The sequence below is a fragment of the Ascidiella aspersa genome, chromosome 3 (assembly GCF_963924565.1).
Source record: "Ascidiella aspersa chromosome 3, kaAscAspe10.2, whole genome shotgun sequence".
In the NCBI taxonomy this organism is placed as follows: Eukaryota; Metazoa; Chordata; class Ascidiacea; order Phlebobranchia; family Ascidiidae; genus Ascidiella; species Ascidiella aspersa.
In genome coordinates, this window is record NC_139449.1 from 20,128,546 (window position 1) to 20,152,926 (window position 24,381).

The 24,381-nt window shown below is 36.3% G+C and overlaps 3 protein-coding genes across 5 annotated transcripts; all 3 read right to left on the reverse strand.

The window, feature by feature from the left end:
* Positions 1 to 10,908: 10,908 nt before the first annotated feature.
* LOC146160677 (uncharacterized) lies at positions 10,909 to 15,907 on the reverse strand. 2 transcript variants are annotated; one of them, XM_083384201.1, is made up of 5 exons: positions 15,655 to 15,907; positions 14,462 to 14,574; positions 14,222 to 14,355; positions 13,009 to 13,171; positions 10,909 to 12,358 (listed from the first exon to the last, which is right to left on the reverse strand). In XM_083384201.1, exons 1-5 carry the CDS (start codon positions 15,905 to 15,907, stop codon positions 12,134 to 12,136), a joined length of 888 nt encoding a protein of 295 aa, XP_083240327.1. In that variant the 3' UTR covers positions 10,909 to 12,133. The 2 variants fall into 2 exon arrangements, with proteins under 2 accessions (XP_083240327.1, XP_083240328.1); XM_083384202.1 differs by having other exon boundaries at positions 15,756 to 15,882.
* A 575-nt stretch (positions 15,908 to 16,482) lies between these two features.
* LOC146160678 (oxidoreductase NAD-binding domain-containing protein 1-like) lies at positions 16,483 to 19,503 on the reverse strand. 2 transcript variants are annotated; one of them, XM_083384199.1, is made up of 7 exons: positions 19,395 to 19,503; positions 19,250 to 19,290; positions 19,015 to 19,178; positions 18,035 to 18,187; positions 17,741 to 17,874; positions 17,468 to 17,564; positions 16,483 to 16,777 (listed from the first exon to the last, which is right to left on the reverse strand). In XM_083384199.1, the coding sequence occupies exons 1-7, from the start codon at positions 19,445 to 19,447 to the stop codon at positions 16,499 to 16,501; spliced, it is 921 nt and encodes a 306-aa protein (XP_083240325.1). In that variant the 5' UTR covers positions 19,448 to 19,503; the 3' UTR covers positions 16,483 to 16,498. The 2 variants fall into 2 exon arrangements, with proteins under 2 accessions (XP_083240325.1, XP_083240326.1); XM_083384200.1 differs by having other exon boundaries at positions 19,356 to 19,452.
* A 2,406-nt stretch (positions 19,504 to 21,909) lies between these two features.
* On the reverse strand, positions 21,910 to 24,324 carry LOC146160679 (nuclear envelope phosphatase-regulatory subunit 1-like). Its single transcript, XM_083384380.1, has 6 exons — positions 24,209 to 24,324; positions 23,576 to 23,647; positions 23,357 to 23,430; positions 22,824 to 22,933; positions 22,697 to 22,751; positions 21,910 to 22,555 (listed from the first exon to the last, which is right to left on the reverse strand). The coding sequence occupies exons 1-6, from the start codon at positions 24,231 to 24,233 to the stop codon at positions 22,517 to 22,519; spliced, it is 375 nt and encodes a 124-aa protein (XP_083240506.1). The 5' UTR covers positions 24,234 to 24,324; the 3' UTR covers positions 21,910 to 22,516.
* Positions 24,325 to 24,381: the final 57 nt, after the last annotated feature.

Consider the following 24,381-nt stretch of genomic DNA (forward strand, 5'->3'; position numbering starts at 1 on the left):
GGGGAAAAGCTCCTGAGTGACTGGTTCCACATCTCCCCTACGTTTTTTCGAAAACTTTCCTGCCTGACATCAAAATAATGAATCATTTTATCACGAGACATTGTTTATAAACACTGTGTGCATAATTTGATTATGTTGCACTTTAGGGTGAGCAAGCTTGAACATCAAAAAAACATTACATATACGGCCCTTTTTCGATGAATTGTACATACACGGAGTTAGATTTTACAATAAAAATGCATTTTTGGATGTTTTAAACGTGCTTTGTAGGCCTAAATCGACCACAGCACACTGGTCTGTTTAGAATCTCACGAGAGCTTGATGCTAATTGTGATTTTTTATCATACCAATAAACCATGGAGTAGGCTATATCTAAACGAAAGTTATAGTGATTGAAAAGTTGCTTTTACGAAAGGTTTGGGTTTAATTTAAAGTTTTAATCTGGTAACCCTACTGCGGACCGGTAACGAATTACTCGCGGACCGGCACCACTGGTGTAAACCACACATCTCAAGGTCGAAATTGGTCTTGCAACAAGTACAAGTTCTGAAAAAGTATTAAGATAATGTTATTTGTGCAAGTTTATGTGGTCTTTATATATTGCTATACGGCATCGTCAGCAACCAATCCAACTTTACTTTTAACAAGATAAATACAAAAGTTCTTCTTTTTTAACAGTTTTTTGTCGCCTAAAACCAACCAAACGCAAAAAAATTTGCGTTTCGCGCGAAACCTTTAGTTGCATTATTGCACATCGCAAATCATTCGACAACGCACACTTCTTAACGACGTAACTTTTGACGTCAAACCTGCATTTTTATTAGAAAATACGAAATGAATAGGCCCACACTGCCATATAGCCCCAGGTCCATCAAAACCGTGATCTTTACTACCAACACTAAGTTTGTATTTTGAATCGTTTCCTATCATGGTGTAGTGGCGCACCATGTGGCAGTATTATAAAGGGACTGAAAACAACACACAACACAGGTGCATGCTCTATAAACTGCATGGATTCAAAAACAGTTTACCAGGAGATAAATGCAATCGTTTCGAACTCACTCGCAATAGGATGGGTCGGTCCAAACGCAAAGTCGTACATCTTTGGAAACGTGGCACTTCGCTTACATTTCATCAAAGATGAAGAACTTCTCACACATGAGTAATCCACTGATGTCGGTGATTCCGCATCTTTGTTGATATGACTCATTCCGGAATTTTCATCGCGTCTCAAACTTTCTTCCATATTGCTTGTGGTGTGGCTAATCCAGCTTTCAGCAAGTTATATTCTCTGAACTACGTTGAATAAACGCTCATGTAAATATAGTTATACTGGAACTTTTTTGCTTAATATTTTACTTCTACATATTCAGATAAACAGATTTGATCAAATAAATAAAATCTTCCACTAGTCTACAGCAAATCATAGTATTTTCTAAATGCTTTTCTTTTATAATTTCTTTGTCGGAAAAAATCTGAACTCCTAAACCTCTAAAGATCTAAAAATTAAGATTTACTTCCATACACCTTTTGGATCTTACTGACATTATTTAGGTTAATCCTAGGGCCTTGCAAGCTTAACTTTGTTAGTGTCTATTCCTGCCCCTAGTATACAACTCGTTATATTGCAAACTCCCCGTTGTGAGCGACTTCAAGCAAAAGCGGACAGCAGTGACGTCAATAATGGTCGCATTCAACGAACACAGTTGGTGGTGCGCTGAAATAGTCAACTGTTCGCCTTACTTAGTGGAAAACATTGTTCAAAGATAAGCACTACATATGTTCCACTGTGGGGTAACTAAAACCGGGTTTAAAGTTGACAAATATATAAAGCTGATCATTTACCATGTCTAAATTACTCTATTTACGTTGCGAATTAGTTACAAGTTAAGAAAAATACAGATTTTTTCAGTTACGAAATATTCCTGAATATATATATATTTTTTTTGTCAGTTACCTAATTTTTATTTAGATTTTTTTGGCAAATGTTTAAAAACCTAGAAATTTGGATATTGAACCTGCGTTATGTGCATGCGCCATCTAGCGATAAAATAGAAATTAACTCGATTTAAAAAACGGTTTTATTCGATTTACCCAAGTTACCTATTTCCACACGAGCCAGCTACCCAAGGGTAGAAGTGAAGCGAAAGGAGACAGGCATGTTCAAGACTTAATGGTGTCGAAACTTAAAAATATTTATTATTTTTACATTAATAGTTTGTAGCGATATAAAAATATATATTTTATCAACGGCTCGCTGTATTAGTGGTGTGTTATTTAGTATTTGTGGCGTTACATGACACAGCTGACACGCTGTATAAGTAGGCCTACAGCTGAAACACCATAAAAAAACACTATTTAAATGCAACACGTAAAACATTAATAGAAATAACTTGTTTGCATTTATTCGGATGGAAAACGCGAGGAAAGGGTGAACTTAAATTTATACTAGTGTTGTAAGCAAATCATTTGTAAAATAAATTTTCCAAGCCAATATAAAATAAATTATTAATTATTAATAAATAACTAGTCAAGTCCCCAGTTCAAATCATCAGTTGCCCAAGTTAAACCCAATCCAAGACATTATTAGAGCTAATTCCAAGTCAGGACATTGACATAAAACAAAACGTTAAAATATTAACAACTCGTCCGATCATGAACAATTTTTACTCAACTAAACAAACAACAAAAACGCAAGTCAAGTCAAATCACTTAAAAACAGTGACTTAAGTGCACATCAGTAAAGTTATTGATTGAAATTAATAAAATACTTTTGTCTACTGTTTCCTTTCAATTTTTGTCAATTTTTTTGTGAAATAGAATGAAATGTCATTTAAAAACTATAAATAAAGAGCTTCAGAAAAAAAAAACAGAATTAACAAGTTGTCCGTTACACAGCCAAACATTATTGAGTGTACATCAACTCATTGCCGCCATAAGCAGGGCGTAGCGATTACGGCTTCTCGGCAATATCCCGACAGTAAATTTAAGTAGCTAGCCCGCGCAATATTACTCTACTATGACAACAAGTACAACAAACGCTCGACCCGTGGTTGGGTCTTGTTTGAATACATTTAATAAATCAGTCAGAGGCGTTGATGAACAGATGGTGGTTGGACGGGGAAGTAAAAATAGCGACCCAGATTGACCCACGCGAACTAATAGCGGCGGTTAAGCCAGAGATTTACGATTTACAAAGATCTTCATACGCCTAGATTGCGCCCCGTTTAAAAGTGAATGACCTTTTTTACGATAGGTCACAAAGATGCTTGTAGAGCTGTGAAATACATTATGTTAGTTACACTCAAAATGAGGAAACGGAGGAGGACAACAGCCAAATGAAAGGGACAACTTTGGCTTTACATTTACGCTATTGGCAAATATGTCAGTCAATGATATAGAAACATATATGCCATACCTCACAGAGGAGGTTTACCGCGTTGCAGCGTTGGGTTAGACTCTTAAAAATGTTTATCTCTAGTATTACTTTAACCACTGAAAGTTAAAGCCTAATAAAAAACAGTGTGAGTTAAAGTTTTCCAACAAATGAAGAATGAAGTTATTGCGACAACATATGTAATAGTTTTTGTGTTAATAATACACAACGTCAGTTATACAATCCATAAAAGTGAGTATTTTCTTAGTGGATAAAACTATAAAACTATTGTATCGCGATTGAAACCGACGCAAATATTACACTATAACGCAAGCCGTTGACCGCTTATCATAACTGAAGCGTCGGCATTTACGCTATGTTGACACAAGTTATGTGGCTTGTCATGAATGGGCATTGTCCGGTTAAACGACGAACAAGCAAAGCACAGCGCGTTAAGCGTTTTCCGAGCTTTTTAACGACCCAGCTTTAACTGAGTGGACGCAACAAAACTGAAATATCTCTGATGTTTGTTGTCTTCTTGTTGGACAAGGGAATGTCCAGTTTGCTTTGTGATTCGTTCAAACGAATTGTTTATATTCATTATTAAACCTAGCGTAATCGCGTTTGTAAAATCTTATCTAATAGAAAAACGAGACGGTATCACGTCACGGGCTACATCAAACACAGAAAATTGCCAAATCGCATTAGTTAGAAATGGAAAAAAAATTCCATATGTTTGTCCAAGTTACGCAGGTTGCACATTTACTCCACAAATATTCAATTAGTAATAGTTAGAAAGGATATCATTGGCCTCACTCGTACGGCGACCTTCAATCGATCGTCCTTCTTGCTGTTCATGCTTTTTGTTTTTCTTCGTAATTCCGATGGCGTCAGCTGTCCTATAACAATTTACGAAGTATAGCCATACACGTTGAAATTAAGAAGCTAATTTTTTTTCAACGTAACAGTCGTCATGTGGAACGTGCTTCTTTTAAGTGTCGTACACTCAACAACAACAAACATCATTATCAAACTAATGCCTCGTTATCGGTCACAAATATAAAGCCTCTGTGTCTTGACTGCAGTATTTCTTGGTAATAGTTTTTATAAAAAGTAAACCATAAATCGATAGGAAAAAACAGTTATTCATCCTACCTTTCGACTTGACTGCAGTCGGCGCGGCTAGGTTCCGTGTAATCCTGAACGAATCCAACCCGGGCAGAATTTCGTTGAAGGAGCTCCGTCGATACGTGTCTAGCGATGAACGTCGCCGCTTTTCACTGCTCGCGCTCGACTTTGGCGGGTTTACCTGCGCGACGGCCGGCTTTTTATGGCCTCCTCCGCTATGATTGCCGTCGCCGCCGTTGGCCGATGAGGGCGTTGGGCAGTTTGCGACTTGACCGGGGTCCCTACTCGGCATGGTGCTTCCTATGCCGCTTCCTCCTTTAGCCTTTGTTTGCCGATCAGTTTTTGTATTTACATAAGGCAAGTGTGTAAACGATTTTGGCTAGAGGTCTCTAATGGAAACATTTGTCAAATTACTTGAAGGACGTCGGGATATAACAAAAAAGTAAACATAACGCAATTTCACATTTATTTTGATAACGAGAAGCAAACAGACTGACAAAGTGAAGGTTGTGTGGGAACAGTGTTTACAAAGATAGAGGCGAGGCAGCATTTTTCTCTTATTATGTTGTGGTAAAAAACATAAAATAGGTCTCAAGTATAAATAACCAGGGCTGGGGAGCCGGAGCCGGAGCCGGAGCCCGGAGCCCGGAGCTAAGCATTTTCTCTGGAGCCGGAGCCGGAGCCGGAGCCATTGTTATTATTTTTGTGGAGCTGGAGCCGGAGCCGGAGCCATTTTTATTATTTTTGTGGAGCTGGAGCCGGAGCCGGAGCCATTTATATTATTTTTGTGGAGCTGGAGCCGGAGCCCTTTTTATTATTTTTGTGGAGCTAGAGCCATTTTTCAATTTGTGGTGCTAAAGCTAAGAAATTATATTTTGTTCCATCTCCAACGTTAGTTAGCCAAAAGCAATTTTTAAAACTTGCCATTGAATAAGTGACTGGTGGCACCGGAGCTGGAGCCGGAGTCATTGGGTGTGTGTTTGATGGCTCCGGAGCTGGAGCCGGAGCCAAAGGATATGAGTTTTACTACTCCGGAGCTGGAGCCGGAGCCAAAGGATTGAGTTTTACGACTCCGGAGCTGGAGCCGGAGCCATTTAATAATTGCCTGATGGCTCCGGAGCTGGAGCCGGAGCTAATGCTATTTTACGGTGGCTCCCCAGCCCTGTAAATAACACACAAATAGTACAAGCGAAGCGGAAATATTTCATAAATCACATCATTATATTTTAAAAAGCAACAGCCAATCAAACGCAATGCGTTAAAAATGGCGTTGTACACTATGCATTAAAGTTTGATAGCGCGGTTTGTTCAAACATAATAGTTTTTCTAAACGTTGATGTTACGGATAGAAACCAATCGATTTGCTTTGACATTAAACGGTCTAGATTCTGGGATGATTTCGAGCAAAGCGACAAATATACCAATCATTTGATACTTCGCGTATGTTTGTCGAATGCTGTATTCTTATATATTGTAATTCGAAAATCTGGTGTATAGCGTTAAACAAGATCGTTGTAGTGTAACCCTGCAGTTTAGAGACCCTTTCTCCGTCTAATAAATTCCACAATTTTCGTAAAAGCTCGCATAATTCCGCCATTTTTACGCACGCGGGTGGGCGTGATGGCCGATGGCGACCTGCGCCTTACGCAATCGCGAAATAAACGGCAAACATTCTGTACATCGGATTGACATCAATTTCGATCGGTGGGCAAGAAACAATTCGTTTGATGACGAAAGCAAATAGCACGGAACCTTTTATGCCCGACCGCTTGGCGCTACCTGTCCGTCATGTTTATTTCAAAATTTCACGTCTTTCTGATGTATTGCTTATTTAAGGCGCCCTTCTTTAAACTTTGTAACAATCGAATTCAAACTTTTAGTTTTACACTAGAAAGGTTTGCGGATCATATTTTCAGTCAAATGGGTTTTGAAACAGTACAAACGTGTTTCAGGACTGCCTTTTGCATTATTATAAATCCCACCTTTAGCGAAGCGCGATATACCTTGCATATGGCACGTTAAAACGTGTTTTTAATTCTAACAATCGATTGATGTTTTCAATTGGCTTCACCCAAATTCTACAAAAATGCCTATTTACATCTGTACGAAATTTTGATAAAAGGAATTGATTCGTTATGATTCGTTATGATTTAGTTCCAACAGAAATAAAACACTTTCACCTGGCTTGTCCTACAAGTAGGCCTAATGTGGAAAATAACCAGTAATGTGAAAACCTCAAAAGCATTGAAAGGAAGTCAATTATATAATTGCACTACCAGCTTGTATTGTTTAAACGTAAATTGCAAATTGAATTAAGAAAGGCAATGTTCTTCAATAATTCGTACTAGGAAACACACCGGAACGTACTCTAATGTGGATTGTTATATTGGTATAGTGTATAAATAGACCAAGAACACTTATTTTGATTTTACTTCCAATGATGCCCAACATATAATATCGAAGAAAATCACCAGCTATCCGAAAACCTTTACGTTCCTTTGACTGTTCTAAACAGGCCTAAGAAGAAGCCTTTAGTTTGGGAAAAAATGAATTGAGCAAGCATATTTACCTGTTTACATGCTGCATACCAAATATACTTCGTGGTGCGTTATAGTCTTGTCAAAATATAAAAAAAAATAGGCTGCCAGCACTACAAAGCTTATTTAATCGAAAATTCCGTGTGTTGATTTATTCAAGGCAGAATAAAAAACAAACAAACTTTTAACCTTTAAACTATTTTCTTTTAACTATACTACATAGCTAAAGTGTTTTCATGTTTACTGTTCTTCGCTATTGAATGTGCGATGCGTTACCTATGACCAGGCTAACTGAAACCGTTAGGTGACCACCTCCATATTATATGCGCCGGTGTCCAGCGAGCACAGGTTTTACTATCATAAGGAGGTCATCGGATAGGAATGACCCACATAATCATTCAATTAGGCGCGGTCGGTGGCGCAACGCCCAAAAATATAGTTGTTTTAAGGAACGAGACCGTAAAGCAACGCGGGGGTCCCCATTTTATGGCAAGTTTTTATCGTGTTTGTGGCAACCAAAAATGCTTGTTTGTTGAGCGTAACGGTGTACGCGAGCAACGTGGCTGCCTGTACGGGCTAGTGGGGTTCATGACGTGATGGACATATGCGCGGCGAGGCGCCAGTTTGCTCAAATATATTACACTTGTTTACATGGTAGACTTCACATAAGAAGAAAACAACAAACAGGTAATAATCTGACGTTTGATATTGTATTCCCAAGATTAGTATTTATCTGTTAAAAACTCGTACGGTGTTTGAAATGTTGGATCGACTCTACCAAATTTCAAAATTCAGGATTCTTATCACTTAAGAATCAGTTAATTTTCTGTTATGTTTCCGCAATTTTGTTTTGTGCAAATGCATTTTTGTGCAATGAATGTTAGTTGCAGTAGGCCAAAGATTGAAATATGTAAATAATTCAGAATTGTTCTGTTTATGTTGTGCGAAGCCTTTTTTCTTTCGGTCGAAAATAACACGGTCACCACAAAAATGTAGTTAAATAGGTTAAGCTATTGGGGCCTTCGTAAGCACCCTTGAAAAATATATCCGAATAAAAGTATCACAAATTACGTTAAAGTATTAGGACCTAATTAAGTTGAGAGTACTGTGGTAATACTCGTGCAAATAAAGTTATTTGCTCATCCAAGCAGTTAAATGACTGCGCTCCGTACGTGCTTCGTTATTTAGATTTAGGGTCGGGATGTCATAACCTATTTCTGAATAGTAAAAACACGTAAACTTCAATAGAACTTTTGCATTAATATTTGTAAAACCAACAACCAGTGAACATTACATTAAAGTAAACTTTTGTATTTTCATTGAATTTTATAAACGGAAAACAAACAAAGTGTTGTGTTCTTGATCAGAGCAAATTAAGTGAAAAAATGAAACGAAACCAACCACAGTTTAAGTAGCACATAAATCAATTATTATCATAGCAGCACAATAGCACCGAAATCAATTTAACAGCACAAGAATGTGAATCAATTATTAGCATAACAGCACAAGAATGCGAATCATGTAATTAAAACGCAAGGTCCGATATGAGTACAACACATACATTAAAGTTCGTAATTACTTTTAAACTTGACATCAAGTGGCCTACATATTGGCTACATAAAAGCATTAGTGTGTTAAAAATAAAACATTGTTAAAAAGAAGCACATTACACTGGTAAACAATAAGTTGGACATTTAAGTAATAGGCTACGACCATCACATTAAAATCCACGAAGAAGAAAGATATTTTCCTAAAATAAGAAAGAGTATTGCAATAGGCTACAGTACCAGGCGTATGTTTTATATTTGACATCGTCTAAACCAGGGGTTCCCAACCTTTTTTACACCATGGCCCCTTTGAAAATTTTGAAGAATAAATAGCCCCCCCCTATTTTTTCAGCGTTTTTGAATATACAGTAACCGACAGTAAGAATGATAAAATTATATAAATACAAAACACAATAAACATGATAGTACCTAATTAGTTATTACATATTCAGTTAATGTATATTTGAGTTTGTTTTTTTCTGGCAATGTCTTATTTGCTTGTTTAGTGGTGGAAAGAGCCAGCCGCCATGTTGAATATCAAAGACACTGCGCTGCTTTGTCTTTAGAAATAACACATCCACAAACGATATGTTGAAAGGAAAGGCAAGTGGCATAACCATTTCATTAGGCCTAGGGTATGAATTGCTTAGTTTTGCCCAAAATGCGGTCAAGTTATCTTTCTCAAAGCTCGACCGGGTTGCCTTTTCTTCTTGCAAATTTTAATTTTTTTTTTGTTATAGTAGAGTAGATTTATTTTATAGGTTCCTTGAAAATTGCTCATGGCCCCCTAGGGGGCATTTGGGTCCGCTGCCCGCACCGCACTTCATTAAGTTGTTCGCCAGCTGCGCATGACCACAAATTATTTTCGAAATCTTAATACTGCGCTGCCCGCAAATTTGAGCCCCGCAAAATTTGAGCACTTTTCCATAATTCAAACACTTAAAAAAACACTACAAACACCTAGAAAGCTAGGCCAAACATAAAAGTACGGACAACAGTTTACTTTTCAAGGATGAACATCCTTGTGTAAACTGCTTTCTATTTCACTTGAATTAATCTAAAAAGAAAACTTTGACATGCCGCACGCGGTAGGCGGAAAATTTTCAAGATTTATTTAACTTGATCAAATCGCGCAAACAGCCGCAAACTCTGCGCGGTTGTTATCTCTAAGGATAAATTGAATAAAATGACAAGCTTTATTTTCGGTTCCTGTGATAGCAAATTAACTTGTGGCACAAACTGCTGTACCTTAGTGAAGTTAGGCATGCGATTAGAGAAAAAATGTTTACGAATCAGTTCACTTCAATTTATCCTATCACGTTCTAAATCAGTTTAGTTTATATGCATCTTTATATATAGTTAGTGTTTCCGTAAAAGGGCGTAAATGTGAACTGGCGTACTACGTGTCGATTGAGTCGAAGGCTGCCAACTGTAATTTTGAGTAGAAGATAGCATTGAGTGATTTCTTTGCATTTTCTCCGACGAAATTACCTTCTTAAATTCCAGAAAAGTACTGTATCTAGTTAGAGTCGCCAGTCGTTTAGCGGCAATAGTACACTTAATTCCGTCAGTGGTCAATAACTTTGTTTGTGTGCTATTTGCGGGTAACGTAAGAGTAGATGGACTAGAGCAGTGGTCTCCACCTTTTTAGAACCCGACCCCCAATAATAACTGAAATCAGGTTTTACATGCCTGAACAGTTTGTTTTCAGATAAGTAATAGGGAACATACGATAAGACCTAAAAAGCAATACCACCTAAAGCAGAAATATCTATAAAACCAGTGTTAAAACCAACGACATAATAAAGCCAAATACACCGTAATATTGGGTATGGCATTGGCCGTTGTGGTGTCGACGTTTGGGCGCCCTAGTTTACATGGCGCCGCTGTTTTGGCACCAGAGTTTTGGGACTGTTTGGGGTTATTAGTGAGTAATGAGTGGGGTTAGAAAATGGTTTGGGGCTGAAATTATTAGAGGAGTTAGTGGGGTGGGGTTTGGGACTAGCTAAAATGTTGTATAGGCCTGGTTCTAGCCATTTAGGTTATTCCGACCGGTTTAGGTCTTAATCCGATTTTTTTGCATTAGGACTATTAGGTATTAGTGCTATTTTGGTCTAATTCCGAATTATGTTTTGTTCCGACGTTGATGGTGTTCTTATTTTGGTCTTATGGCTGGAGTCCAAGTAATGGTTGAACTAAATACCACAAGCGATTGATTACTTATTATTATTATACTTATTTTTTTTTTCAATATACTTATTGCGCTCGTATAAACCTCGAGCACATTGAAGTCACTAAAAATGACAGTGCTAAGTAAATGGCATTGGGTTTATTATAAACTACATAGAGCCACATGGCTGAGAAGGATTCGTGGAACAAATAAACATAACAGTGCAGAGTCCACGCAATACAATTATTTTTAAGATAGATAAGTTGCGTTGATGTCACTGGTCGCGGGAATTCTCATCACATGTGTCGAATTCAACATTTCAAATACAGTTGATGTCAGCAACCATGAAACGAATATTGCAAAGGTCATTAGCAAGGCTCATGAATACTATTGAATCCGACAATTTACAGCTACGCGACTGACATAATTTACTTTAAACAGTACGTGTTAAAATACAAATATCAGTCTTTCTGTAGACAATGATTACGTTTTATACCGAAAACATAAATACGAACGTCGAACGCACATTATGCTTTGTTCACAACTACTTTGCCGTCAGTCACAGTTGAACTTATTGCGGGTAAATGGCGGCAACATTCCGGGTTCAAGCATTGGTAAACAAACTAAACCCAGAAATTATGTTTCGCGGTGCAAGCGACAACAGTTAAATTTCCCGCTCTCTGGTCTTCTTGTGAACGGCGAAGTATTTCACAGACAAAGCAGCTGGTGGCTTGTCTCGGATGAAGCGTACGAATTGGTGGGATGTTGCTTGATGAAGTTTGCGAGGTGCATTTAATCGGCAACAAGGCGACCGTACATCAGATAAGTTTGTTTTACAACTCAATAGTGCCTAAAACCAATAGAAAGTATTGACACACTAATGCGGGGGTTCTTAAACTGGGGTCCATAGACCCCTTGGGGGTCCGTGAACTAATTTTAGGGGGTCCATGAAGGCCAAATTGAAATATAATTGTATATTTAAGAAGTAATTAATTTTTCAAAAAAATAAAGAGTTTATTGAAAAATAAAACGTTTTACCACTGAATGTATTTAGACTCCATTTTAATTAAATCATCAGCATATTTCTGAAAGTCTATTTGATTGTGACGTCAATTTATGACGTTAAAAATTTCTTGCCTACTGTGGTCGCTACGAAACAAAAAAAAATAGGGGTCCGCGTTGAAAAAAGTTTAAGAACCCCTGCACTGATGCCTGATGTGAACGTACGAAACCTCAAAACATAGAAACAATGTTCTTTTTATAAATGTAATAACAATATACGTGAGAAAAAGGATATCCCACAAGCAAATGGAATTTAGTAGTTTTTAAAATGAAGAGATTTATCAGCAGTAAATTTACACTGTTGTTCTCTTTCTTATTCGGCAACGTTCGTGGTAATTTGAATCAATTCAAAGCCTTCGGGGCCATATTTGGAAGTGTATTGTATTTTTTCGATGAGAAGATCCAACTTTTTTTTTTGGTTTTCAGAAATCTCCAGCGGGTAAAGACACACGTGATCTACGGAGAAGGAGCTTGGCTTGATATCGCGCATCCCCAGATGTTTCACCACTCCGTTGACAGAGGTTGGTCCGCAAGTAAACTAAGAACACACTATACTTTAAACATAGAAATATACCGCGTGCATTGAATAAAATCACGCATCTAAACGATAAGCGGCGGCCACTGATATAGCAGAGGTAGGGAAAAGTTTGTGGGAAGAGGGAAAACTTTCTTTTAGGTTTGATAAGCATGTAGGGTGAATGAGAAAATGAGCTCCTTGTATAACTTTGTCGGACAGACAAAAATGGACGGAAAATAAAAGCTGCAACAATTCGTTTATTTTACTTAGGGCCTACTTATTTCGAAAACAAATTTATAAGCTTACTTCTCATCAGGCAGACACATTATAATGATGGCATATTGGGAAGGATTACGAAACAATGACGAATCAACCCATTTAACTTTTACCGCCTCAAATGCACGAGGCTGCGCACGTTCTTTTTATACGGTCAGCAAAGTAACCTGATTTGCGGCGCAGTTTCAACGGTCATGCGGGTCGGATCTTGGCTACGGGGTGTATTTTGCCCATGTCTATGATAGAATGGGGTAAGAGAATAATGGCATTGCAATAATTTTTTTGAAAGAAATGTTTGGGAGTGGGGAAGTCTGGGTCTCGAATAATTTAATTTAAACAGCCGCCCTTCGCAACACATATCTGCAAAGGAGCCGCATGTCGCAAGCACACTTTACCTTTAAACAACCGCCAATATCCTCAACCTCTTCGGCACCGACCTCAATCGCCAACGTCATCGCCTCCTCTTCGTCAAGGTTTTTATCTTTAATTGGAAGATCGACGTAAACGAAGCCCTTTTGAACGAATTTCGTGGATCGTTGAATAGATATATCCATTTTGCTAAATCAGAAATTAATTCAGCGTCAGATAGCAAATCCTTTTAAAGGAGATAATTTTGACGATGGATAATTTTGACAACTGGTTGAAAGTCTAAAAACTTCGCCTTAAAAAGTAAATGGCTATGACTCCAGCTAAGATGGCTGCCTAAAGGGTGCTTCAAACAACATTAACAGTTGGCTATAGAGAGCCAAAGCCTATAAGGTAAAAAGTTATTTTAGCTTTTAATAATGAAAAAAATTGCATAATATTAATTTATTACCATGACATCGGTAGATTAAAGTGTAAAGCATGTGAGTGATATAACTTATATTTTTTGGCTTGCGACTTTTTATGGCGTTCTATTTAAAGTACTAAATAATCAATGAGATAAGCCGACAGATAAAGCTGTATTATTGTACATTTTTAATTTTTCGTTTGGCGCTTCTGGCAACCTTCCATGAAGCACAATCACCACGGTGCACCAACTGCATATCATAGGGCGAAAATGCCGAACAACGACTTACTTTTATTTGTATGTTTTTAAACGAAGAATTGTTTTCATGCGGATGGCGAAAGCTGATGCTTTAGAATTTTACATTATTGTTTTCTTATCGTATTGAGCGACCGATCGTCTCAGCGTAATTTTATTTTAACGTTTACGAATTTTTAAAAGCTTAAGAAAACAGGTTAACACTTAAGATTTTTTTAGCCTAAGCTTAATATGGCCCAGTTTTTTCATAGCTTCTGTTTATATATTTGTAGGCGCGAACGAACACTTTTTGCAGCTGGTACTTCAACACCAAGTAATCCAGGAAGGCCTCACACTACTATACTACGCTATATTTATTGTGGTTTTCTCAATAGTGAAATTTGCACGCAAACAACAGGGCGTATAAAACGCTGTACACCGCCACGTTCGGCGCCTACGTTTGGGAGCTAACACTGTACTGGTCTTTAAAAGCATTTTTTCGCTGACTAGCGAAAGTGATTTAACATTTATAAAAGTGAAAATTAGAGCACACATTGTTGACAACGTTTACATATTACAGCAGACAAACCAATTATACTTACTAGTTTGCCCTAGTCATTGCTTTATTCAGGACGCCCTTAGCAATACTCTGGTTTTTTGCTCGATAGTCGACGACAATTATCAGGCCGTCGATTTTGTCGAGAAGATACAGGAAAGTCTCTGGCATTCTATTCAACTGAACAGAAATTGTAAACCACGTCAAAAACAATGCGTTAAAAAAACATGATTTCTTAAATGTTGTGCAAATCTACAACGAAGAGAATTTTTATTAAAAATCCTACCGAATTGTTCAACAGTATTTTCTTAATCTCCGCCTTAGTGTAAGCACCGGTGCATAGCTTTATGGCTGCAGCGACACCTTCATCTTTTTCCAAGTCAGCTGCTCCATCAGCATCTACAAGAAGAAATGCCAAATGACGAATTCACATTGCACAGTACGATGGTTCTGGTGCATAAGGTATTAGGCGAAATAGCACTAGAGGCAATAAAAAACTTTATGTTTATTACGGACCGCTCGGTTTACGTTTCCAATGCACTTCATATGGCCTTAAAAGCGTCGAAGTACATCCTAAATTCTTTTCATAACAGCGAAGAAAACATAAAATAAATACAGCATGGTGACCACGAAGGCAAACCTAGTTCTTCCACACATATGCTTGTACGACGTACACATCTTTAAAAATATGAGTAGAAAGAAAGAAGGAACGCTAGGCGATTAACTAATACAAATTGATAAAATATTATGAGGTTACTTTATTGTTTACACATTTAAAAATGATGATTTCATTTTAATTTATTCTACATACTTACAAATGTGACGGCAAAAAGAATTCATGGCCTGTATTTATAAAGTAACGCTTCAGCTGTAATCCTACTGATCAAAAGGATAATTATGTTAGTAAAGTCTTTTATTAGTAAGTAAAAAATTGTAATCTGTTGTTCCTCCTTACTAGATTTTATAGGAAGATTTGCTGAAATATTTAGGAGCTTAGTCACAAGCTTCCCTTACGCTACACGCCTACGTGACCCTTCCAAATTCCGTAAAAACAAATAACCAGCACTATTTGCTCAATTTTAGGGAGTTAATCCAAATATTGTATTGTGATCCAGACTGAAAACTGAATCGATGAATAAGTCAATGAGGTAACAGACCTGTCTGGAATGGACAGCATGTTTTGGCAACCAAACGAAAAATTTTCTAGACATTTTTAGTCCCACTCGCAGGGAATGCGAGACCGCACCTGAATCATAAGCGATATACAGCAAACGTTAAGCAAGATAAATTTCTTGCAACTGCTTATCGTCTTTTGAGCGGCAATTTGCAGCTACAGCATTCTTATCTAATTCGTTTACACATGAAAGGCAGCGTAGTGACTTGCAAATTTAAGCGCCCAACCGAACCAGAGTTAAAATAGTTAAGTCGCATATTAAAACACATATTAAAGATATAACCACCTAGTGTCTAACAACTCACCACGAATTGCTAGACGTAGCATTTTGTTTAAGCGAATCTTGTGAATGTTGTCCACTCCACTTTGTTCGGCTTTGAGTTTCTTGAACACTGTATTGGCGTACCTTTGCTGCTGAGCAACAGGCCATGCATTCCCCGGCGTATAAACAGCGTTGCAGCTAGGAAGAAGAAGAGATCGAGCCGCAGTGGTCATGTTTTTGCTGAGGTGCGTAGCCACGCAACGAGTGCAATAGCGGGCGCTAAAGTAAACTGCCATCGATTACTTCAAATATAGGTGCAGCTAATTAGTGGTTGGTGATTCCTGGAACAAAAACAGTGCCTGAAAATTAACGGCCCAAGGTAAAAACGTATTTGGTGCTAATGGTTGCACTAGCAAAGTACATAAGGAGTCATGCTCTTTTCAAAACAAGCACATCAGAACTAGGTTGAGGTACAAATTCAGTAAATTGTAAGCCAAACTATACAATTTACTGGAGCGTTAGCAGACAATATCAACAGTGCCAAAAACATTTTGCGCAAAATAGATGACAAATGGCGTTTAAGCATAAACAACAGCAGTTACATTAGAAAGCATATAATAGTAAGCGGCATTTAGAACATTCAAATACTGAATGTTTTTATACGTGAATAATCGGGAGCTGCGTATACCATATACAAATAAAAACGGCGTTCATACACAAAATCATTGCCTATAAATAAACACTAAAACGGAAAATGTTCTTGCACTGAACAATTTAGATTTTTTTTATCATTTTAGCCCACACTAGGAAGTAATGATGTTAGAACTGGCATTGTGGGAATGCTTTATCAATTCGAAGTGCAAAATCAGATATTGATGGTATATATTTTACCACCACTTTTCATAGTATACATTGCTTTTTGAATATCCGAGTTCTAGTAAATACTGCTCGGTCCTTTCAATGAACGGTGGAGGACCGCAGATGTAACAGTCTGTGGTTTCACAGTTAACAGAGCCCACAGAATGCTGAAGTGACTCTAGGCTGACTTTTGATTGATTGAAGTTGACAAGAGGATAAGACTCTAAAAGTGTGGGGTTGATTGATTCCTTTGTCACATGTATACTGCAGTGGGAATTCATTTTCTGACTTAGGTCCATTATTTGATCCTAAATAAAATCAGAAACACAAAAATACTTTGTTTAATAAGTAACATTTAGTTAATAATGTAAACGATTTTGACAAAAAATGCCACTTTGTGTTGCTAATCAGTTTCATAGATAAAGGGTGCTAACACTGCCCGGTTTTCATGGTAGCAGGTAAACACCCTAAACTGCTTTAATTTACACTTTTACTGCAATACAATATTTTGCAAGACATTTGTATAGTGATGTGTAAGAAGTCATTTTAAAATAATTGAAGTTAAAGTTTTTACTAGAGTAAGTAAACTCCAAGTCAAGTCATTGTCAGAACAATAATCTGGTAAAGTTTAACAGTTAAACCATAAAAAAGCTCCATACTCGACCAATGAGGAAAAATTTACCTAAAGAAATAACAAACACAAAACTTATAGCAAGCAAGTTTTTTATGTGGAAATATTTAGACATAACACCAATTTTAATCCAAGTTACTTAAAACAATGACTTAAGTCCAAGTAAAGTCCCTTGCCGAAGGACTTAAGTCAAGTCAGGTCAAGTCATTTTTCCCAAAATACATAAGTTAAGTCATTAAACAACAGTGACTTAAGTGCACTAGTCATTGACTTATAGCACTGAATGTGTATTATTTGGACATTTGTTGGTAAAACTACTTAAAAAACTTTTTCTAACATATTGTTACCACAACCAAAAAATGCTTACAAAGAATATGAGATCTTGAAAAGTTTTTGCACTGTATACCAATATGGTTTTTCCATTCGCAATGGTTGATGAAGAATTACTAAACATACCAGAATTTCTGAAAAATATATAAGACAAATGTTATAAGGTATAAACAAGCATCAGTAAATGGTGGAGTAGTGTTTGAAATACCTAAAACAAAAGGACCTTAAATAGTAGGCACAAAGCAAAAAACATGAAACATTTTTGTTAAGTATTATTTTTTTATTAAAGTACCAGTAATCCAGTATGTACCTTTTATGACGAAATATTGATAGAAGAGGATTAATTCCAACTCCACCAGCAATAAGAACAGTATTACGCTGAGGTACGGATTGGTAATAAAAGTTTCCTCCAACCCTTACTTTCACCTCACTGCCAATTTTGCACTATAGAACAATAGACAAATTATTTATAAATATTTAAACTTCAGTAAAGTGTTAGGTTTTGTATACACCTCCGGGACCAATTTGCTGTGTAGTAGCAAACACAAAATATTCTATTTGGTGATTAGTGTATAAGTTAGAACCATAATAAGTTCAATTAAACCTTTGTATGGATCCAAAATGCAGGAGGGTGGTCACTAAACTTTACAGCAAGTTCAAGTAGACCCTTGTCTTGTAGTTCGTCAGGTGAATTACAAATTGAAAATCCACCAACAGTGTCTACTCCTGGAATATGCATGTCAACCCATTGGCCAGCCTAAATAAAATGCCATTGAACCAGTATACTTTAGCCATATCGTACAACTTCATTATTAATATCAATATTATAAAGCAACTCTAATACTTATTAAAAGCTTTAGTGTACATCCAATTTTGCAAATTGCACACCTAAATCTTATGCCATATTGGTCCACAACCCTGATTTCACACTGGCACACCTAAAAATTTGGATAGTATTTCTAGTTATCTCCTTTTTGTGTAGAGGTGCATAACAATTGCTTGATACAAAATTTGGATACTCTAATCGCCTGGAAGTTAAATTTGTTTGAATGTTAATATGGGTAATAATTTTATACCTATGTAAAAATGCCTGGCTTGGTGTATGTTTCTTGTGTACTTTTACTTACTATTAGACAGTAACTTTGGATAGTGCAACAATAAAATCTGATAACTTACGGCACAACTAGCAAGGTTTTGTGGTATACAGGTAACATAGAAATCAACTTTAAACTAAATAATAATTGACAGTAACTGTGAACAAACAATAGAGGATTATGGGCCTAACAAACTCTCAACAATACCAGTCATTACAGTTAAATAAGCTTTTTATTGTGTATAAATGATTAATCAACTTATTTTTTCATCATCTTTCCTCCCCAATTCCTCTCTGGAACAAATTTCCTTCCAAAAATTCCTCCCTAAGGCTCCTTTTAAGAACCACTGAACTAGAATATAACTACTGGTCTGTATAGAGAAATGGACTGGAATCCAACCGGGCCCACGTGCAACATCAAAAGTTTCCAATAATGAGTATCAATAAATAAAATACAACTTAACCCTGTATGTTGGAAAGAAGTGTCTTACCTGAAAGGCAGCATCTGCTCGGTGATTTTGTTTCACAAATAATGAAAGGCCTTTGATAGAATCTGATAAGTTTGTTACACTAACAACTTCAGCAGGACACAACGACTTTTGCCTTGGGCTGTGTTCAGTTCTTATCATATGGTCTCTTTCTCTTTGCTTTGCATCTATAGAAGATGGAATTATAGGCAATAAACTGCTTACGGTAAGGCTACTTTATTTCGAGTTAGACACCTACCAGTTGTAGCCTTGTTGTCTCCGAGACATCGACATTTTAAACTGCAAAAAAGTTATCGTTACAAAACTTACAAAAAAATATACATGCAAAACTAAAAAATATATACCCTATTGACAAGCCAATATAAATTCTGTCATGAATTCACCTTGCATATACTCTTTTCGGCAATATGTGAAGCAATTTTCTTTGCAAAGACATTCCAATCTTAACTAGAAAAAAAGTAAACTTGACCTAACTTTGTTTTTATCAATACAAATGCATGTATGTGTATTAGGTAATCTTTGATCTTCGGAGTACTTTTACGCTAACACACGGGCGTAAAAGTTATTGATTCATAGCAGGGAGTCGAACCGTAAGCGAACCGGAACTTTATGAACCGGTTTTGGGTCAATTTTTTCCGAACCGTAACCGAACCTGAACCGGTTTTTATAAGATTTTATGGAGCCGAACCGGAACTGAACCGAATAATTTGAAAGTACCTGAACCTGAACCGAACCCGAACCTGTAAATTAAAGCGGTTCGCTCCTGCATGACGCCACAACTTCTATTTTACAGAGTCAAGTTACGCCATGTTCGAAATTTTATGAAAAACATATGAATATTGAATAAAAAAATCGTTCATTTTTTATTTTTTAGACATTTCAATATTGAGTTGCTGTTTTTTTAATAAGTCACGTAACTTCTATTAAATGACTTACAGTTCAAAGATTATTCTCTACATTTATCGACCCACATTTTGAGATTTAACGCAAATTATATTGTATCTGAACCGGAACTTTATGAACCGGTTTTGAAATGACGATGCTTGAACCGGAGCTGAACCGGAACTTTTAAATTAACCGGAACTGAACCAAATTCCGAAAAAATCCTTGAACCTGAACCGAACCTGAACCGGAAAAGTCAAACGGTTCGACTCCCTGATTCATAGTAATCAGTTATATATCTAATCGAGAACAGGGCTGTTGAATTGAAATCGAACTCGGGATTTGACGAAGTCATTTATTTCGGGGGAGTCAGGCACGGGGAATGCTGATTAGTGTGACGTATCGTTGGCGGGTTAGTTATATGACCACCCCATTTGGGTTACGTAAATTGGTGGAATCATAGAGCACAATGGTGGAATACAGGCTGTAGAGCAGGAGTTGGACTCGAGACTAAAAGAATTGGCATTTTGACTCGAACTCGGGTTATTTTGCTGACTCTGCAGCCCAGCTCGGGGGTTGTACTTGAGGGGAACTGCTATTACTTGGCATATTCCTTGTTATTCCTAAAGTTAAAGGATTAAACAAAATAATAATCAGTGTAAAATATTTAGGCTTCTCCTGACATTTAAATCGGTAGATATCTGCTCATATGGGATCGAATCGAATATTTTGAATTCGAATAGGCCATGGCCCCTCAAAAATTTATAAATATTTTACTCTTAATAATTTGTTTTGTAGCATTTGTGTACAGTCCAGTAGAACTGTAGCCTACCACTTCAAAAAAAAAAGTTAATAATTTGTCAAAATTTACACGTTAGGTAGTTCAAAATTTGCAAAAAAGTCAAAATCGAATAAAAATGCAAATAAATCGTTTACAAAGATGCTGGAGCGAACCGCTTTTATTCACAGGTTCGGGTTCGGTTAAGGTTCATGTTCTTTCAAATTATTCGGTTCAGTTCCGGTTCGGCTCCTTAAAATCGTTCAAAAAACGGTTCAGGTTCGGTTACGGTTCGAAAAAAGGCGACCCAAAACCGGTTCATAAAGTTCCGGTTCGGTTCCGGTTCGACTCCCTGATTCAAAGTTATTTTAGCCGTATTATATCTTTATTAGAGCGATATATACGGTATAAAAAAAACTTGTGAATAACGACGCTTAGGTTATTTAAATCAATGTATTTCTAACAGGTCAAAATTTTGTCAAAATAAATAATTTTTAGGTCAATATTTGTCAAAATTTTAATTTTTTAGGTCAAAATTTCTTAATTTTTAGGTCAAACTTTGGCCCGCGGGCCTGCAGTTGGACACGCTGAACTAGATCATTGCTTCTTTACCGTTGCGCCGTAGAATGCGGCCAAGTGCGTCGTGGACAAATGGAAAACGTATTCACAAATATTGGACATATAAGTTATTTTTTAACATTTTTTTTATTTTTTTATTTTCGGCATTGTAATAACAACTTGCAAAAGAAGTTTAAAAGAAATGTCGGTACCTATACCAAAAAAAATCGCGCTCGCCAGGTGTGCTCTGACCTAAAAAGGTTTAAAAATACGGAAAAAGGTTAAAAAATACTTCTGAGTTTGGGTTTGGCCCGCGACTAGAAAAAGGTTGCCGATTTCTGCTTTAGTTGGCTCGCGGGCCGCAGGTTGGACGCACCTAGCAAGGATAAAAGTTATCGCGTTTCGGAAGATATTTGTCATGTTATCATACGCTATAGCCTCGTGTACTTGAGCCCCTCAAAACTTTATTTTTTCTAAATCTAGTTCAGTGGTTTCTGGAAATAATTGTCCGGATTTACGCCGAAAGCATGTACCGAAAGGCATGCATAGAGTTTAGGTTGGAGCCACTAACCCAGTTATTGCATTTTCGGCTTATCTAATATAGGTAGCTATTGTAAAGAAACACTCTCCAACCTAATACTAGTCGGAAATGGATTTGTTTTATTTTTTTAATTGTAATATATACTGCGATGTGCGACTTGTTGGGACAGTCTACCAGCGAGATCCAGAGTTCAATTTTACTCAACAGCCGTTCGATTATACTATACACTTTTTAGTTTCAACACAGCAAGTCTTAACTCTGATATTTATTTTTATTTTATATGACAAAATAGTGACAATTGCTCTGCCACAGTTCATACAAAAAGTCTTTTAAATAACAAACTACCAATTTACTTTAAACATAATTACACAATAATGATGAAAAAAATAATTAAAACCTTCAACCAAACTCGACACACCAACCTTGTACTGCGATTTACCATCCATTGTTTGCTGAATTACATTCAACAAAAAAGGACAATTAATACAGCACTGTTTTAGCAAGATAATTTTTTAGAGTGAAAATAATGATATGGAACCTTTGGAATGTTTGTCAATGGTTAGATAAGTGACTGCAGTATAACAAGCATTAAAAGGGGTAAAGGGTAAAAATCAAATATTCATCTATACATAGATGAGTTTCAGATAAACTTTGTGTAGCATTTATCTGATCTTATGATGCCAACAATTCCATCTTCCTTGAAAAGTGAAGCAGGGTTGGACAACAGCAGCACATTACAAGTGCAATCAGTTTTCTGGGCGAGGACGTAAGATTAACCGCCCGCTCTAAAAAGCAAGTTTGGCAAATTAAGCAACTTACAGGAACTAGTCCTAAACTATGCAGCTTTAATGAGCAACAGCATTTTTCATTTTTACAATATTATCAGCTGCTCTTAATTTGTAGGTAGCTTACAAGTGCAAAATTACCTCATCACATGACATATTGTAATCTTCAAGAACAGTTTGTAGTCTTCCAACAATTCTGAAAAAAATAATATATTAAATAGTTAATACCAACAAATTATTAACAATGTTCTGTATTGGTACAACTTACATTGACGGTGCAACAATCCTTTTATGAATACCAGCAAAAAAAAGCATGATTAAGATTAGAGAACTGATGGTAAAGAATGGATGCAACCACAGTGACTTCAAAAATGGTTCCTGAAAAAAATGTATTAGTTTGTTACAGCCTATACACGCAAAATTTAATTTCTTTGGTGGCAATTTAACTTTAGCAAACTTAACCAGGAATCTCTAGGAGGAATTTATATATAATTTTTTGCAACTGAAATATATGTACTTGCTAATTATAGTCCATTAAATCTCAAGTTATTATGAAGGTGAGACAAACACCATTTAGTATGACTATTGGTTTGATTTGTATCACCAAATTTAAGGTAATCCTGATGGTAACTAATTTATGAAAATTTATAATAGAAATCTTTAGTGGTATTCAGTGTGGAATACAAATTAAATACGATGTGTTGGAATTTTAACTTTTTGTTACCTATACCAATCAATAAAATCTCATCATACTAAATATTAATGTATAACAAATTAGTATTTCACAAATGTACAACTCACCCTCGATGTGTTGGGATCCATTAACCATATCCATGCACCAGTTGCAGTGCAAACAGAAGCTATGATTAAAACGACTAAAAAAACAACACAATAGTCTTTTTAAATACAAAAAGTAACTAAGGTATTTTTGGTAATACACAAATTAGTTATATATACAGTCCTTGCTTTTCGGCTTTTTGAGCTATTTCAAGTTATTTCATTTTAAGTTAGTAGAAATACTTCGCCATCTTGAGGTGGAGGGTTGAAGGAAAGATATGTACTCCATGATTCGTCTTTCAAATGCCTTTAAGTCTATTAAGTTGGAGCTTTTGTGAATAACTTGTAAAATTCAAAACCAGAAAAAAAAAGAATCAGCTAAAGTCAGGGCGCTGGTCTAAAAACCTACCACAACAAACATTATTTGGGTTATGATGCGGTATACCGTTTGGTTTACGGTGGGTTAGGTATTATTATTAAATAATGAATATAATAATACTTGACCCAACCGCACCTAAATGCTAACTCGCACCATAAACCAAATATTGTGCGTTGATATATTAATTGTGGTAGGATTCTAGACCAGCGCCAAAGTCAGTTTTACAACAATCATGCATTATATTGGAAAACATATATTGCTTGTTGTACATATATTTTATTTTGTAGTATTAAAGGTAGTTGTGTGCTAATTTTATGAAGCTGTTTCACAAGACATATAGAGTTCACATTGGGATCATATTTAACAAGCTGAGTTCATGTTAAAAGACCATGTCAGAATACTATTTCTTAATTAACGACCAACGAAAAAGCGTAAAATTATTCTTGAAATTTTTTTTATTTAAAGTACATTGTTTTTTAAGATAAAGTATTACGTACCTTCGGTTTGATCTACAGAGTTCATTTTCAGCAACTTATTAACTTTTTAAACTTTAGCAAAACACAAATCTCGCACAACAGGAAAAAATGTCACAAAAAATGACTAAGCATTGTATTTATCATGAGTCGGCAAAATTTTTTTTTTTTAGTTGTTTTAAATATTTTTAAATTTT

What these genes read in the sequence shown, in the direction of transcription:
- LOC146160677 (XM_083384201.1), bottom strand. Translation starts at nt 15,907, where the DNA reads ATGGCAGTTTACTTTAGCGCCCGCTATTGCACTCGTTGCGTGGCTACG. An exon ending in GCTACGTCTAGCAATTCGTG is followed by an intron (nt 14,575 to 15,654) that starts GTGAGTTGTTAG and finishes TTCTTCTTGTAG; the next exon opens with ATGCTGATGGAGCAGCTGAC. An exon ending in GCAATGACTAGGGCAAACTA is followed by an intron (nt 13,172 to 14,221) that starts GTAAGTATAATT and finishes TTTCTGATTTAG; the next exon opens with CAAAATGGATATATCTATTC.
- LOC146160678 (XM_083384199.1), bottom strand. Translation starts at nt 19,447, where the DNA reads ATGTCTTTGCAAAGAAAATTGCTTCACATATTGCCGAAAAGAGTATAT. An exon ending in AGACAACAAGGCTACAACTG is followed by an intron (nt 19,179 to 19,249) that starts GTAGGTGTCTAA and finishes CATCTTCTATAG; the next exon opens with ATGCAAAGCAAAGAGAAAGA. An exon ending in CATTTTGGATCCATACAAAG is followed by an intron (nt 17,875 to 18,034) that starts GTTTAATTGAAC and finishes ATTGTTCTATAG; the next exon opens with TGCAAAATTGGCAGTGAGGT.
- LOC146160679 (XM_083384380.1), bottom strand. Translation starts at nt 24,233, where the DNA reads ATGAACTCTGTAGATCAAACCGAAG. An exon ending in CTCTGTAGATCAAACCGAAG is followed by an intron (nt 23,648 to 24,208) that starts GTACGTAATACT and finishes CCAACTTAATAG; the next exon opens with ACTTAAAGGCATTTGAAAGA. An exon ending in TGGATCCCAACACATCGAGG is followed by an intron (nt 22,934 to 23,356) that starts GTGAGTTGTACA and finishes CATTTTTTTCAG; the next exon opens with GAACCATTTTTGAAGTCACT.